We start from the raw sequence: 12,179 nt of genomic DNA, 5'->3' as shown, positions 1-12,179 counted from the left end.
GGAGAGAGAGAGAGAACACAAGCAGTTTTAACGTTGGAAAACCTTCTCCAATGAAGAAGTAAAAACCCACGGGACCTAGTCCAGATCAAAAATCCACTATGAAAATAATGGTTACAAAGAATCAAATACACCAATGTGGTGGTTAACTCAACCTCTCCAACAATGGTGATAATCAAACCTCCCTAGAGATGTTTCACTCAAACTCTCTCTAGAGATCTCTCAAATACAAAGCATAAAGCTTTGCTCTCAAATCTCAAACAAATTTCTCTCAAATATCAAATCTCTCTCTTAATCTCTGACCTAGCCTCCACCCTCAACTAATGAATATATAGAGCAGGAGAGATCTAGGGTTTAGGGTTTTTAGGAAATTCCTCAATGGGTTTGAGCTCAGCATTGAAGGAGGAAGTCCAACACATAATTATAATATTAAAATTATTTTTTCTCTTTTCATCACATCACCGGACAACCTTATGAAGGGAGAGAGAAAAAAGCTTTTAAAATTGCAATTTAGGACAAAGTTATAATTAGTTGCTGCAAAAAAATTTCACTTATAACAATATGAGAAGTGATTTTGCCATATAATTAAGCACCTAGAAATGATTATTTCATGTTAAATTTTATACAAATGATAATATCTTATTTTAATATATTTAACGACACGACACGATTTCCATATAGGATGACCATTCATTCCTAAAAAAAAATAATAATAATATTTTTCCAGTTAAAATAAAGTAATACTTATTTCTTATTTCTCTTCGGTAATTAATAATGATTTTGATTTCTATCCACCCAAAATAAAAAATGATTTTGATTTCTAAAATGTTACGCGCCAAATCAAGTTGTGTTGGCTTCTATACATGATCAATATTAGTGCTAATTGGTTTCTTCATCCTGTCTTGTGTTGTTAATATTGTCTAAATCAGCGCTTCGATAATTGTCAAGTAAAATGTGTTCAACACTTCTTACATGGAGTATTACCGCTTGCTTGTGCAAGAACGTACCGAAAAAAAAAAAACAAAGGGGCAAGAGAGTGGCACAATATTATTCTTTTATTAAACTCACAGAAACAATGTATACTATACGAAAATTAAAATCCAATTAATAGAACAGCTACATAAATATATATAACCCACATGCATTTTATTAATTTTATGATAGCTAGTAATCATGTGGAGGCATAAGAGAATCAAATAACACTGAATTATCCCGTACTCGGATTAGTTGTTGTTGTACCATAATTGCTTCTCAAGTTTTTCAATTACGCTCTTGTCAACCTGAAAAGCTTTGGTGAGAACATCTGGAGAAATTGGAGGATTAGCGCCAAACACATTATTTGCAATTATGGTAAGTCCTGGGTTTTGACTGCTGAGACCAGAAATGGCAATAGCATTGCCATAACCCACGTTAAGTTGGAAATGAATGAGACCAATTGGGAACACAAACACATCACCCTTGTTCAAAACCTTGGTGAATAGACGATTGTTTTCTTGATTGGATGATACAAATCCAACCAAAATAGTACCTTCAATAACTATAAGGATCTCTGTGCCTCGTGGATGAATATGGGGAGGGTTCAAACCCTTGGGCGCAAAATCTATGCGAGCTAAGGATATGCCAAGTGTGTTAAGTCCAACTAATTCATTAACAGTCACAGTAGTCACTTTTGAGCCAAGTGAGTTTTTGGTATTCCCAGGATTCACGTGCAAGAAGAAATCTTCAGCTTTCACAAGATTAGGGTCTTTGCAGAATTTTCCATTCACAAATACTGCAATTAAGTAGACAAAGTTTATATATATAATTATTAAAAAAAAAACTAATTATAATGATTTTTTACATACGTGATCTAAATGAAATAGAAATTTAAAATTCGAGTAGTAAGACTTATGGGGAATATTGTATATACGTACCACCATTTTTGGTGTCATTGATTGCCACGCAGAAATCTTGCAGAGGGCTGGGGTCATAGGCAGAGGCAACAGAGGATGTCAAAGCCAACAAGGCAACGAGGAAGTAGATTGCTTTCATTTTGTTTCTTACTACTACTCTTAAATGATTCTATTCTATGTATATGTAATTGCTTGAGAGAATTTGAATTTGTTTCATGGAAAGCTTCCTATTTATAGGGAGGAGCCGTTGAAGTGGTTTGCAGTTTATCCCTACGGCAATTAATTGTGTATTTCATGGAAGAACCATTCTTTAACAACTACATGCGTGCTGGTTCAGAGATTAAATTAGACTACGAAAATATAATGTTCCACATTAACGACAAGACACATGTTTTAAGTATTACCTCGTCAACTGGCAGTGTATAGAGTATTTCTACCTGAATATTACTTTAATAATGCATTGAGCGGGAAATTAAATTGAAGTTTTAGAATTGTTAGTTTTAAGACTCGGTCTCTGTTACTGAGCCCTGGTCGGTGGCTTTTACTGGGCATTTTTAGACCTGGTGCAACATATTATTTCTTTATTGTTTTCTAAACTTCAAATTTTGACAGTGCATGTCTCCGTTTAAAGTGTAAATACTATCGTCAGGACTCAGGAGCAGCTAGAGGAAGAAAGGAAAATTTGTAGGTAATTAAATTGGGTCAAACATGTGCTTTAGTTAACTCCTATAATAAATAAATAAATAAAATTTTCAAAATACTCTTCATTAATTTCTCTAATTTTCAAAACGACATAGTTTTGAAGTGACATGACAAACAATAATATATATATATATATATATATATATATATATATATATATATATATATATATATATATATATATCAACGTTTCTCCTGTTATAGGAAATAAAGTTATCTCCTGCAATCCCAAAACGACTTGGTTTTAAGGTTAAAGATTAAAATAATCAATTTATAAAACAACAACCCAACAAGATTTTAATCTAACCCATCTCAAAAACAGCAGACTATTTAGCGATTTTTTTAGAGTTTTTGAAAGTTAAAAAAATGATTTTTCAAATTATTGGTCACCAATTTTCTTGGCACAAAAATATGTGATTTTTGTATTAAAATAACATAAAATAGGGGGAAAGCTACAGGGGAACGAAAACTCCAAAATAAATTTTCATTTTATATCAATAAAACAAGATCAATTTAAAGAAAGATTGGAACTTAATTTCATAACATGAACCCTATGTTTCATGACAATATATTCATAAACGAAATTCCTTCACTATAGGAAACGATTTCAAACAATTTTTGTGTCAGCAGATCATTAAAATCTTATTTTTCGAAAATCTTAAAGCAATTTAAGGTTTCAATGTATCGATTGAAAATAATTTGAGAAATTTTATAAACTTCCATTTAATAAAACTCAGAAATTCAGATTTGAAATTTTCTTGGAATACTCAATGAAAACATGCATTTGATATATGGTTAGAAAACTCTTATCACGTAGAACAAAAACCCCATGGTTTACAAATCAATTGCAAAAAATTCTAAATGAAATTTATCATGAATTTTACTGATTGAGAATATTAGATTAGGTTTTACTTTTTTGTATTAATATCATTACATACCTTTGTTATTTTTTTTATTGACTCTTTTAATTTTGAATGTTTGTTAAAAGTTCATATGGTTTTTTAAAATCTTATAAATCTATATTGTCCTTTCAAATCTTATAAATTCTATTAAAATCCTTTCAAATCAAATCTTATGAAATCTTAATTGTAAAAAAGTAGTGTTTAAAAACCCAGTCCGACCATCGACTCGGCCGAGGTTAGGGGTCATGGGGTCACAAGTTCAACTTGGGGGTCATGGGATCACTTCGCTGACCCGGTTTTATACAATAAAATAATAAACATATATCTACATGAAAAATTCAAAAAAATCAAACCACAATCATTAAAGATTCAAAATATACTTAACATAATTCAACCAATTACATCTACAAGTCAATATTCACAAGCTAATCGAAATATCAAACTATCAACGTATAAAACACATATTCCAATGGAATTAATGAATATATCATCAAACTCAGGCATTTCTTGTCTTTCTCATGCACCTACAATAGTATGTGAAGTTAGATCTCTTACCCAATAGAGAATTGTGGAGGAGAGGCGACGACACGACAAATTAACGGTGGGGAGAGAAGAACCAGCACTGTGGAGGATATCACCGGAACAGGAAGACTGGATCTGGGAGAGAAGATCAGAAGAAGAACGATTCAAATTTCAGATCTAGTTCTAAATCTAGGCAACAATGAATTTTTGTTTTGTTTCTTGTTTTTTTTACACATCAAACGACGTCATTATGTGTATTATTTTTATTTTTTTTTTAAAAATACAGTGACCCCTTTGACCCCTCTAATCCGGGAGTTACGGGTTCAACCGAGGGTTAGAGGAATTAATGTGCAAGTAGGGTCTAACTATTAAACCGAGCCCTCAGAGAGGGGGTCAGTGAGTCGAAGGGGTCAGTGAGCTGAAGGGGTCAACTCTAGGTTGGGGCGTGATTTTAAAATACTAAAAAAAGTCTTTTGAAAAAGTCTTTAAAGTCACATTAATTCTAAATAATCTTTAAAAATCTATAAAAAAAAATTATCTTAAAAAAATCTTTTAAAATCCTAATTGAATCCACACCCTTAGTTTTTCTCCAACAATAGGCAATTCTTGGGCTCTTGGCCAAGTCTTCACTTTGGGGATTGAAACCTTTTAACTACTACATGCTTTCATTGATGAAATTGTTTGACAGTAAAAACGGGATCCTTTTTTTTTCTAAAACGAGTATTGATTATCTTAATGACTTTACTCTGGCGTGCGTGGGTGTGGCATGATATTTTTTCAAACTTTGAAAATAATTTTGGGTTATGAGGTGTATTAGAGTGGCTATATTCATAGAAAAGAGTCGAAGAACTAGTCTTGATGTTGTGCTTGCCTTGCACGAAAAAGAGGAAAGAAATGGTAATTGTACATGATTATGGAATTTATTGATCATCAACACCTGATTTGTTCTTTTGGGGTTTCTTTCTTTTTGAAAATTTCTTAGGCCTTGCTAGTGCTTCTCCTTAATTAATGCTTGAAAAATAAAAAGGATAAACTCTCAATTTGATCCTCTGAAAATTAACGTATCACTATATTAGTCTGTTAAACAAGTTCTAAGATGTATGGTGATAAAACCGGATGTACAATCAATCAATCAGGTGGTGGAACGTTGTTCTATGTATTAACTTGAGGATCCTGGTACGAAGAATTAGTACCTTTACAAGAGATAAGTATATGTATTAGTGATGTGTTTTTCGTGAAAGAAGGTACAACGAATAAGTTCTGGTTGTATATATGTTTGGGCCGGTGCTTTAGAGTTCAACCCTATGTACATGCAGATGACATGTCTTATATAGTTAGTGTAGAGTATATACAGTGGATATGATGAATCCCGACAATAGGATATTCTAGAAGATTGTCAGCTGAATGATTTGGGCTTTTCAGGATCAAAATTTACCTGGCAAGGTCCAAAATGGGGACATCTTGATAGAATCTATAAAAGGCTGGACAGAATTGTGACCAATAGCTCTTGGAGAATTGATTTTGAGGATGCTACAGTAGCTCATCTCTTCAAAACTCAATCAGATCATAATCCTTTGCTGCTTAAATTATCTGGTAACAGTAAGCAGAAAGGGAAAAGACCTTTTAGGTTTATTGCTGCTTGGCAACAACACCCTGATTTCCAAAAAATTTTTAATGATCATTGGTTAAAGGAGTTTGATGTGCCTTATATGCTGCATAGGATAGTGCCTGATTTGAGGAAGTGGAATAGAACAGTTTGGGGATATTAATAGAAGAAAAGAGAACATTTTAAGGGGGATTGAGAGGATTCAGAATCAAAGGCTGTATAATGATGCTTCTAGTTTAAAGTGACAGGAAGAGAATTTACAACAGCATTTGAACACTGTCTTAGAAGAGGAAGAATTGTTGTGGTTTCAAAAATCTAGACATCAATGGATTGTGGACGGGAATAGCAATACTAGATTCTACCACCTGAATACAATTATCAGAAGAAATGAGAATAAAATTGCCAGATTGAAGAATGATAGTAATCAGTGGATTGAGGAGCCCGAGGATCTTAAAAGGGTAGCTTGTAATTTTTTTCTTAGTTTGTTCAAAGAAGAGAAAGCTGATAGAAGGTGGTTAATTTCTCAGAATATGTGGCTAGCTCTACTATCAGAGGATATTCAAATGTTAGCCAGGCTTCCTACTCAGAATGAAATTAAGAAGGTCCTTTTTGATATGGCTCCTCTCAAAGCACCAGTATAGATGGATTTTCGGCTGGTTTTTTTCAAACTAATTGGGATAAAATGAAGGATCAATTATCTGAGCATATTGTTCAGCTTTGGGAAAATCCTGATCTCGTGGCTACAATTAATGCTACTCTTATTGTTCTTATCCCAAAGGTTCAGAATCCTGCTCATATGGCTCAATTTAGACCCATATCTCTTTGTCCAGTAATTTATAAGCTGCTGACCAAGATTGTTGTGCATAGGCTTCAGTGCATAATGGCCAAAATAATTTCTCCAGTCCAAGCCAGCTTTGTTCCTAAGAGGCATATCCATGATAATATAGTTATAGTGCAAGAATTAATTCATTTTATGCACAAAATGAGAGGTAAAAAACCTTTCATGGCTATAAAGGTGGATTTGGAAAAAGCATATGATAGAGTAAGTTGGGATTTTATGAATAAAGTTATGAAGGAGATTCAGCTTCCGGATAAGCTGATTCATATCATTATGGCTGCTATTACAACTGCTAATTTTAGTGTTTTATGGAATGGTGAAATGACTGATGACTTCCATCCCACTAGGGGAATTAGACAAGGAGACCCGTTATCTCCTTATCTCTTTGTCATGGGCATGGAAAAGCTTAGCCATATAATTAAAACAGCAGTTGATGGGGGTATGTGGAAGCCGATTAAAGTTGGAAATAGATGGCCAAAGATTTCTCATTTGATGTTTGCGGATGATCTAATGTTGTTTGCTGAAGCTAGCGCGCATCAAATACAAACTGTTCTGAAATGTCTAGATTTATTTGGTGAGATCTCAAGTCAGAAAATTAGCATTGAGAAAACAAGTATTTTCTTCTCCAAAAACACTCCGGATGTTGCAGCAGAGGAAATCTCCAAAATTTGTGGGTTTAAAAGGGTTAGAAATGTAGGTAAGCATCTTGGTGTGTGGATGAAGCATGAGAGGGTCACTAAGGAGGTTTATGCTAGCATTGTGGAAAAAGCTCAATCCAAGATGAATAGTTGGCAGGCTAAGTGTCTCTCTCAAGCTGGGAGAATTACTCTCACTCAGTCTACACTGGCTTCAATGCCTTTTTTCCAAATGCAATGTGATAAGATTCCTGTTGCAGTATGTCATGAGCTTGAAAAAATTCAGAGAAGATTTATTTGGGGGGATACAGAGGATAAAAAGAGGATGCATTTTGTTGGTTGGGAAACCCTTACAAAGCCAAAAGAGAGTGGTGGGCTGGGATTAAAAAAGCTTAATTTAATGAATGAGGCCTTTGTTGGAAAAATTGCCTGGGCTATTTTTAGCCAATATGATGAACTCTGGATTCAGGTTTTGTATGCTAAATATGGAGGTCAGAGAATGGGAACAGATATTTTTAAAAGCAGGGTTAGTGATTCAAGGCTGTGGAAATTCATTTGTTTGGTGTGGAATAAATTAGAGAAGCATTTGATTTGGGAAATTGGTGATGGTAATAATATTCTTTTTTGGAAGGATAATTGGGTTAAAAATGCAGGTAGGCTGATGGATAAAGCCTTAAGTCTGATTCCTTGGGATGAAGTGTGTATGAAGATGGCTGATTATATAGACAGTAATGGAGTTTGGGATCTAAACAAGCTTTCAAGGTGGCTCCCAAATGATGTTCTGCTTAACATCCGAGGTATGCTCCCCCCGGATCCTCATGATGGGATGGACCACTTGCTTTGGAATTTAAAAGGTGATACCAAAGTTTCTATTAAGGGTATTTATGCCACTTTATTTGGTGCGGTTGAGCAGCAGGATTTGGCCCCTATTTGGAAGAAAATTTGGAATTGGAAGGGACCTCAGGTTATTAGGCTGTTTATTTGGAAAGTGCTTCACAAAAAAATTCCTACAAAAAAATTCCTTAGCCAGTTTAATATGGGTTCAGCTTCTTGCCCAATTTGTTGGGAGCATAATGAAACTTGTATTCACTTATTGAGAGATTGTAATGATATGAAGAATTTGTGGTCTGATTTGGTACCAATAGATATGCAGGTTTCTTTCTTTTATGCCAATTTATAGGATTGGATAGAACTAAACATGTCACAGATTAGTTTTTTCAGGGATAATATCCCTTGGTGTACATGGTTTGCTACGGCTTGCTGGCTTGCATGGAAGAGGAGGAATGAAAGGTGTCATGACAATCCAAATCAGGTTCATGATTATCAATACAAGATTCAGTCAGTGATAGCCAAGGTGAGAGATATACAAGATGCTTTTCATAAGGTTAATTTAGCTCAAAATAACCTGTCCCATTCGGATACTTTGATTTGTTGGAAGGCTCCTGGAAGCAATTGGGTAAAGATTAATACATATGGAGCGGTTAAGGGTAATCAAATATTAGCAGCTTGTGGTGGTGTTATTAGAAATGATGTTGGTCAATGGTTAAAAGGATTTGCTTATAGAATTGGTAGTTGTGATGCTCTTACTGCAGAATTCTGGAGTATTTTAAAGGGTTTGAAACTAGCTTGGGAAGATGGATGGAGAAATGTTATTGTAGAAAGTGACTCTAAATCAGCTATTGCTCTGCTCACTCTTGATGGTGATGCAGTCCGCGAGAATCATCTGATTTATCGATTACGGACATGGATTCAAAAGGATTGGACAGTTCATCTGGTTCATACTTTCAGAGAAGGAAACTGTTGTGCAGATTGGCTGGCAAAATTTCCTTTTATGAATGTTAATTCTGATGATTTTTGTGTTTTTAATTCCCCTCCCCTTGGAATTGGTCTGCTGTTTGATGCAGATTTAGCTTCTATTTGTAGAACTCGTCGTATTTCAGTTATTTAATTTGTGCTGTGGTGTGTTTTACCCAGCTTACCAAAAAAAAAAACTTGAGGATCCTGGTACGAAGAATTAGTACCTTTACAAGAGATAAGTATATGTATTAGTGATGTGTTTTTCGTGAAAGAAGGTACAACGAATAAGTTCTGGTTGTATATGTTTGGGCCGGTGCTTTAGAGTTCAACCCTATGTACATGCAGATGACATGTCTTATATAGTTAGTGTAGAGTATATATAGTGGATATGATGAATCCCGACAATAGGGTTATACCGTGACTGGGGATGCTATGTCGTGGTTGGTGATGGGATCCGGATTTTAGGGGTTTAAACATTATGCATTTAATTAGGAGTGGCAATTTTCAACATGACTCGTTGACACGACATGAAAAATTTATGTTTAGGTTGATCCATTTTCAAATTCGTGTTGTGTTCGAGTTAGGAAAAACTAACTCGAAAAATATTCATATCGTGTCTCGTGTCTACCAGCGAACCTGAAGTTGACCCGCATTAATTTTCTTACAAGTTATTCGTGTCGTAAACAAGTTATTCATGTTGTATCGTGTTATCTCGACTTTCATAATAAGTAACACAATTTGAGGTTGATAGTTTATTCATGCATGTCATGTTGCGGGTTATTAGTGTCATATCATGTTAAACTGCAAAATAAGCATGTCGTATTCGTATCAAAAATTTTAACCTCATTTCAAATTCGTGTCGTGTTCATATTTATGTTCGTATTAAATGTATTTGTGTTCATGTCGTGTCAACCCAAATTGCCACCTCTAGAACTTAATGTTAGGGTTAGGGTAGAGTTACGATTTTGTCTTACATATAATTAATAAAACAGGGGATGAGTGGGGGGATAGAGAAGGATCCCTAACAAAACATTTTTATCATCAAATTAGTTCTTCGTATATATATTAAGGGTTCGTTTTTTCTGCAGTTAATGCAGATAAATTATCTGCAGTATGCCTAAAACGACGTCGTTGGGAGATGAAAATCTTGGTGTTTTTGTAATTTTAATTTATTTCAGAGTTATTAGTCTTTATAATTATAATTATTTAATTTATCAATCCTAAAACAATATCGTTTTGTGAGTAAATGCAGATAACTTATCTGCAGTAACTGCAGAAATATTTTTCCCATATATTAAAGCGTCAACACATAATATTTACAAAAAAAAAAAAAAAAAAAAGTGTCATCACATAATCCCTTAGTAATTTTTTTACTAAACTAGGACAACAAAGATACAAAATATTCATCATATTTGCCATTTTATGTCACCATTTAGTTTTTTATAGTAACAAATTTTGCGAATATATTTTGTATCTTTCAATAACTAATTTAAGGGGGAAAAATCGTTGGAGAATTAATATTATAACATTTTAATCTTTGAAAGATGTTTTTAATGAGAGAACTTTTTATTAGATTAACGTGACGACATTTTATATTTTGAGAATCAAATTATTGGTTTACTAAAATGAAAACCAACAACGATAAAAACATTTCTGTTGGTGCAAAAATTTTCCTCTTGTACAATTAATTATATATAATTATGTATTATGGGTAGTACATATTAATAATATTAAAGTTATTTTTTTTAATAACACGTCAACCGACAGTCTTATGAGGGGAGAAAAAAAAAGCTTTTAAAATTAAAACTGTGTTCCGTCGTGAATACAAAGTTATAATTAGCTGTTATAAAAAATTTCCCTTACAACAATGAGAAGTGATTTTGCCATATAATTAAGCACCTAGAAATGATTATTTTATGTTAAATTTTATACAAATGATAATATCTTAATTTAATATATTTAAAGACACGACACGATTTCCATATAGGATGACCATTCATTCCTTAAAACGTAAAAAATAAGAATATTTTGCAAGTTAAAATAAGACTAAACACCCTTTTTGGTCCCTAACAAAAAACACGGTCCCCACTTTAGTCCTTTACAAAAATAAATTAGTCAGTTAGTCCCTAACAAATTTAAAGTGGGCCCATTTTAGTCATTTTGAGAGACTAATATTGGTTTTTTTTGAATTTGTGAGGGACCACGATTTCAACTAAATGGGTCCATTTTGAATTTGTTAGGGATTAACTGACTAATTTATTTTTGTAAGGGACTAAAGTGGGGACCGTGTTTTTTGTTAGGGATAAAAAGGGTATCTACTCTTAAAATAAAGTATTTCTTATTTCTTATTTCTCTTCGTTAGTAATGATTTTGATTTCGATCCACCAAAAAAAAAAAATGATTTTGATTTCTATAAATATTACGCGCCAAATCAAGTTGTGTTGGCTTCTATACATGATCAATATTAGTTCTAATTGGTTTCTTCACCTGTGTTATGTTGTTAATATTGTCTAAATCAGCGCTTCGATAATTGTCAAGTAAAATGTGTTCAACACTTCTTACATGGAGTATTACCGCTTGCTTGTTAGTAAATTAATATGAGGAGGAACGTAGAGAGTGGCACAATATTATTCTTTTATTAAACTCACAGAAACAATGTATACTATACGAAAATTAAAATCCAATTAATAGAACAGCTACATAAATATATATAACCCACGTGCATTTTATTAATTTTATGATAGTAATCATGTGGAGGCATAAGGCAATCAAATAACACTGAATTATCCCGTACTCGGATTAGTTGTTGTTGTACCATAATGCTTCTCAAGTTTGTCAATTACGCTCTTGTCAACCTGAAAAGCTTTGGTGAGAACATCTGGAGAAATTGGAGGATTAGCGCCAAACACATTATTTGCAATTATGGTAAGTCCTGGGTTTTGACTGCTGAGACCAGAAATGGCAATAGCATTGCCATAACCCACGTTAAGTTGGAAATGAATGAGACCAATTGGGAACACAAACACATCACCCTTGTTCAAAACCTTGGTGAATAGACGATTGTTTTCTTGATTGGATGATACAAATCCAACCAAAATAGTACCTTCAATAACTATAAGGATCTCTGTGCCTCGTGGATGAATATGGGGAGGGTTCAAACCCTTTGGGGCAAAATCTATGCGAGCTAAGGATATGCCAAGTGTGTTAAGTCCAACTAATTCATTAACAGTCACAGTAGTCACTTTTGAGCCAAGTGGGTTTTTGGTATTCCCAGGATTCACGTGCAAG

The 12,179-nt window shown here is 33.7% G+C and overlaps 2 protein-coding genes and 1 pseudogene across 2 annotated transcripts; 1 reads left to right on the top strand and 2 right to left on the bottom strand.

Moving 5' to 3' along the window:
* Positions 1–1,220: 1,220 nt before the first annotated feature.
* Positions 1,221–2,028, bottom strand: LOC133309587 (germin-like protein subfamily 1 member 13). Its single transcript, XM_061510380.1, has 2 exons — positions 1,911–2,028; positions 1,221–1,768 (listed from the first exon to the last, which is right to left on the bottom strand). The coding sequence occupies exons 1-2, from the start codon at positions 2,026–2,028 to the stop codon at positions 1,221–1,223; spliced, it is 666 nt and encodes a 221-aa protein (XP_061366364.1).
* Positions 2,029–4,818: 2,790 nt separating this feature from the next.
* Positions 4,819–6,262, top strand: LOC133309606 (uncharacterized). Its single transcript, XM_061510408.1, has 3 exons — positions 4,819–4,912; positions 5,438–5,769; positions 5,870–6,262. The coding sequence occupies exons 1-3, from the start codon at positions 4,819–4,821 to the stop codon at positions 6,260–6,262; spliced, it is 819 nt and encodes a 272-aa protein (XP_061366392.1).
* Positions 6,263–11,690: 5,428 nt separating this feature from the next.
* On the bottom strand, positions 11,691–12,175 carry LOC133309593 (germin-like protein subfamily 1 member 20; annotated as a pseudogene).
* Between the last annotated feature and the right edge of the window lie 4 nt (positions 12,176–12,179).

Source organism: Gastrolobium bilobum, unplaced genomic scaffold (genome assembly GCF_033153095.1).
Source record: "Gastrolobium bilobum isolate Gb01-03AN ecotype WA unplaced genomic scaffold, APGP_CSIRO_Gbil_v1 utg10104, whole genome shotgun sequence".
Taxonomy (NCBI): Eukaryota; Viridiplantae; Streptophyta; class Magnoliopsida; order Fabales; family Fabaceae; genus Gastrolobium; species Gastrolobium bilobum.
Note: the sequence above shows the minus strand (reverse complement) of the source record. Positions and strands in the feature narration are given on the sequence as shown.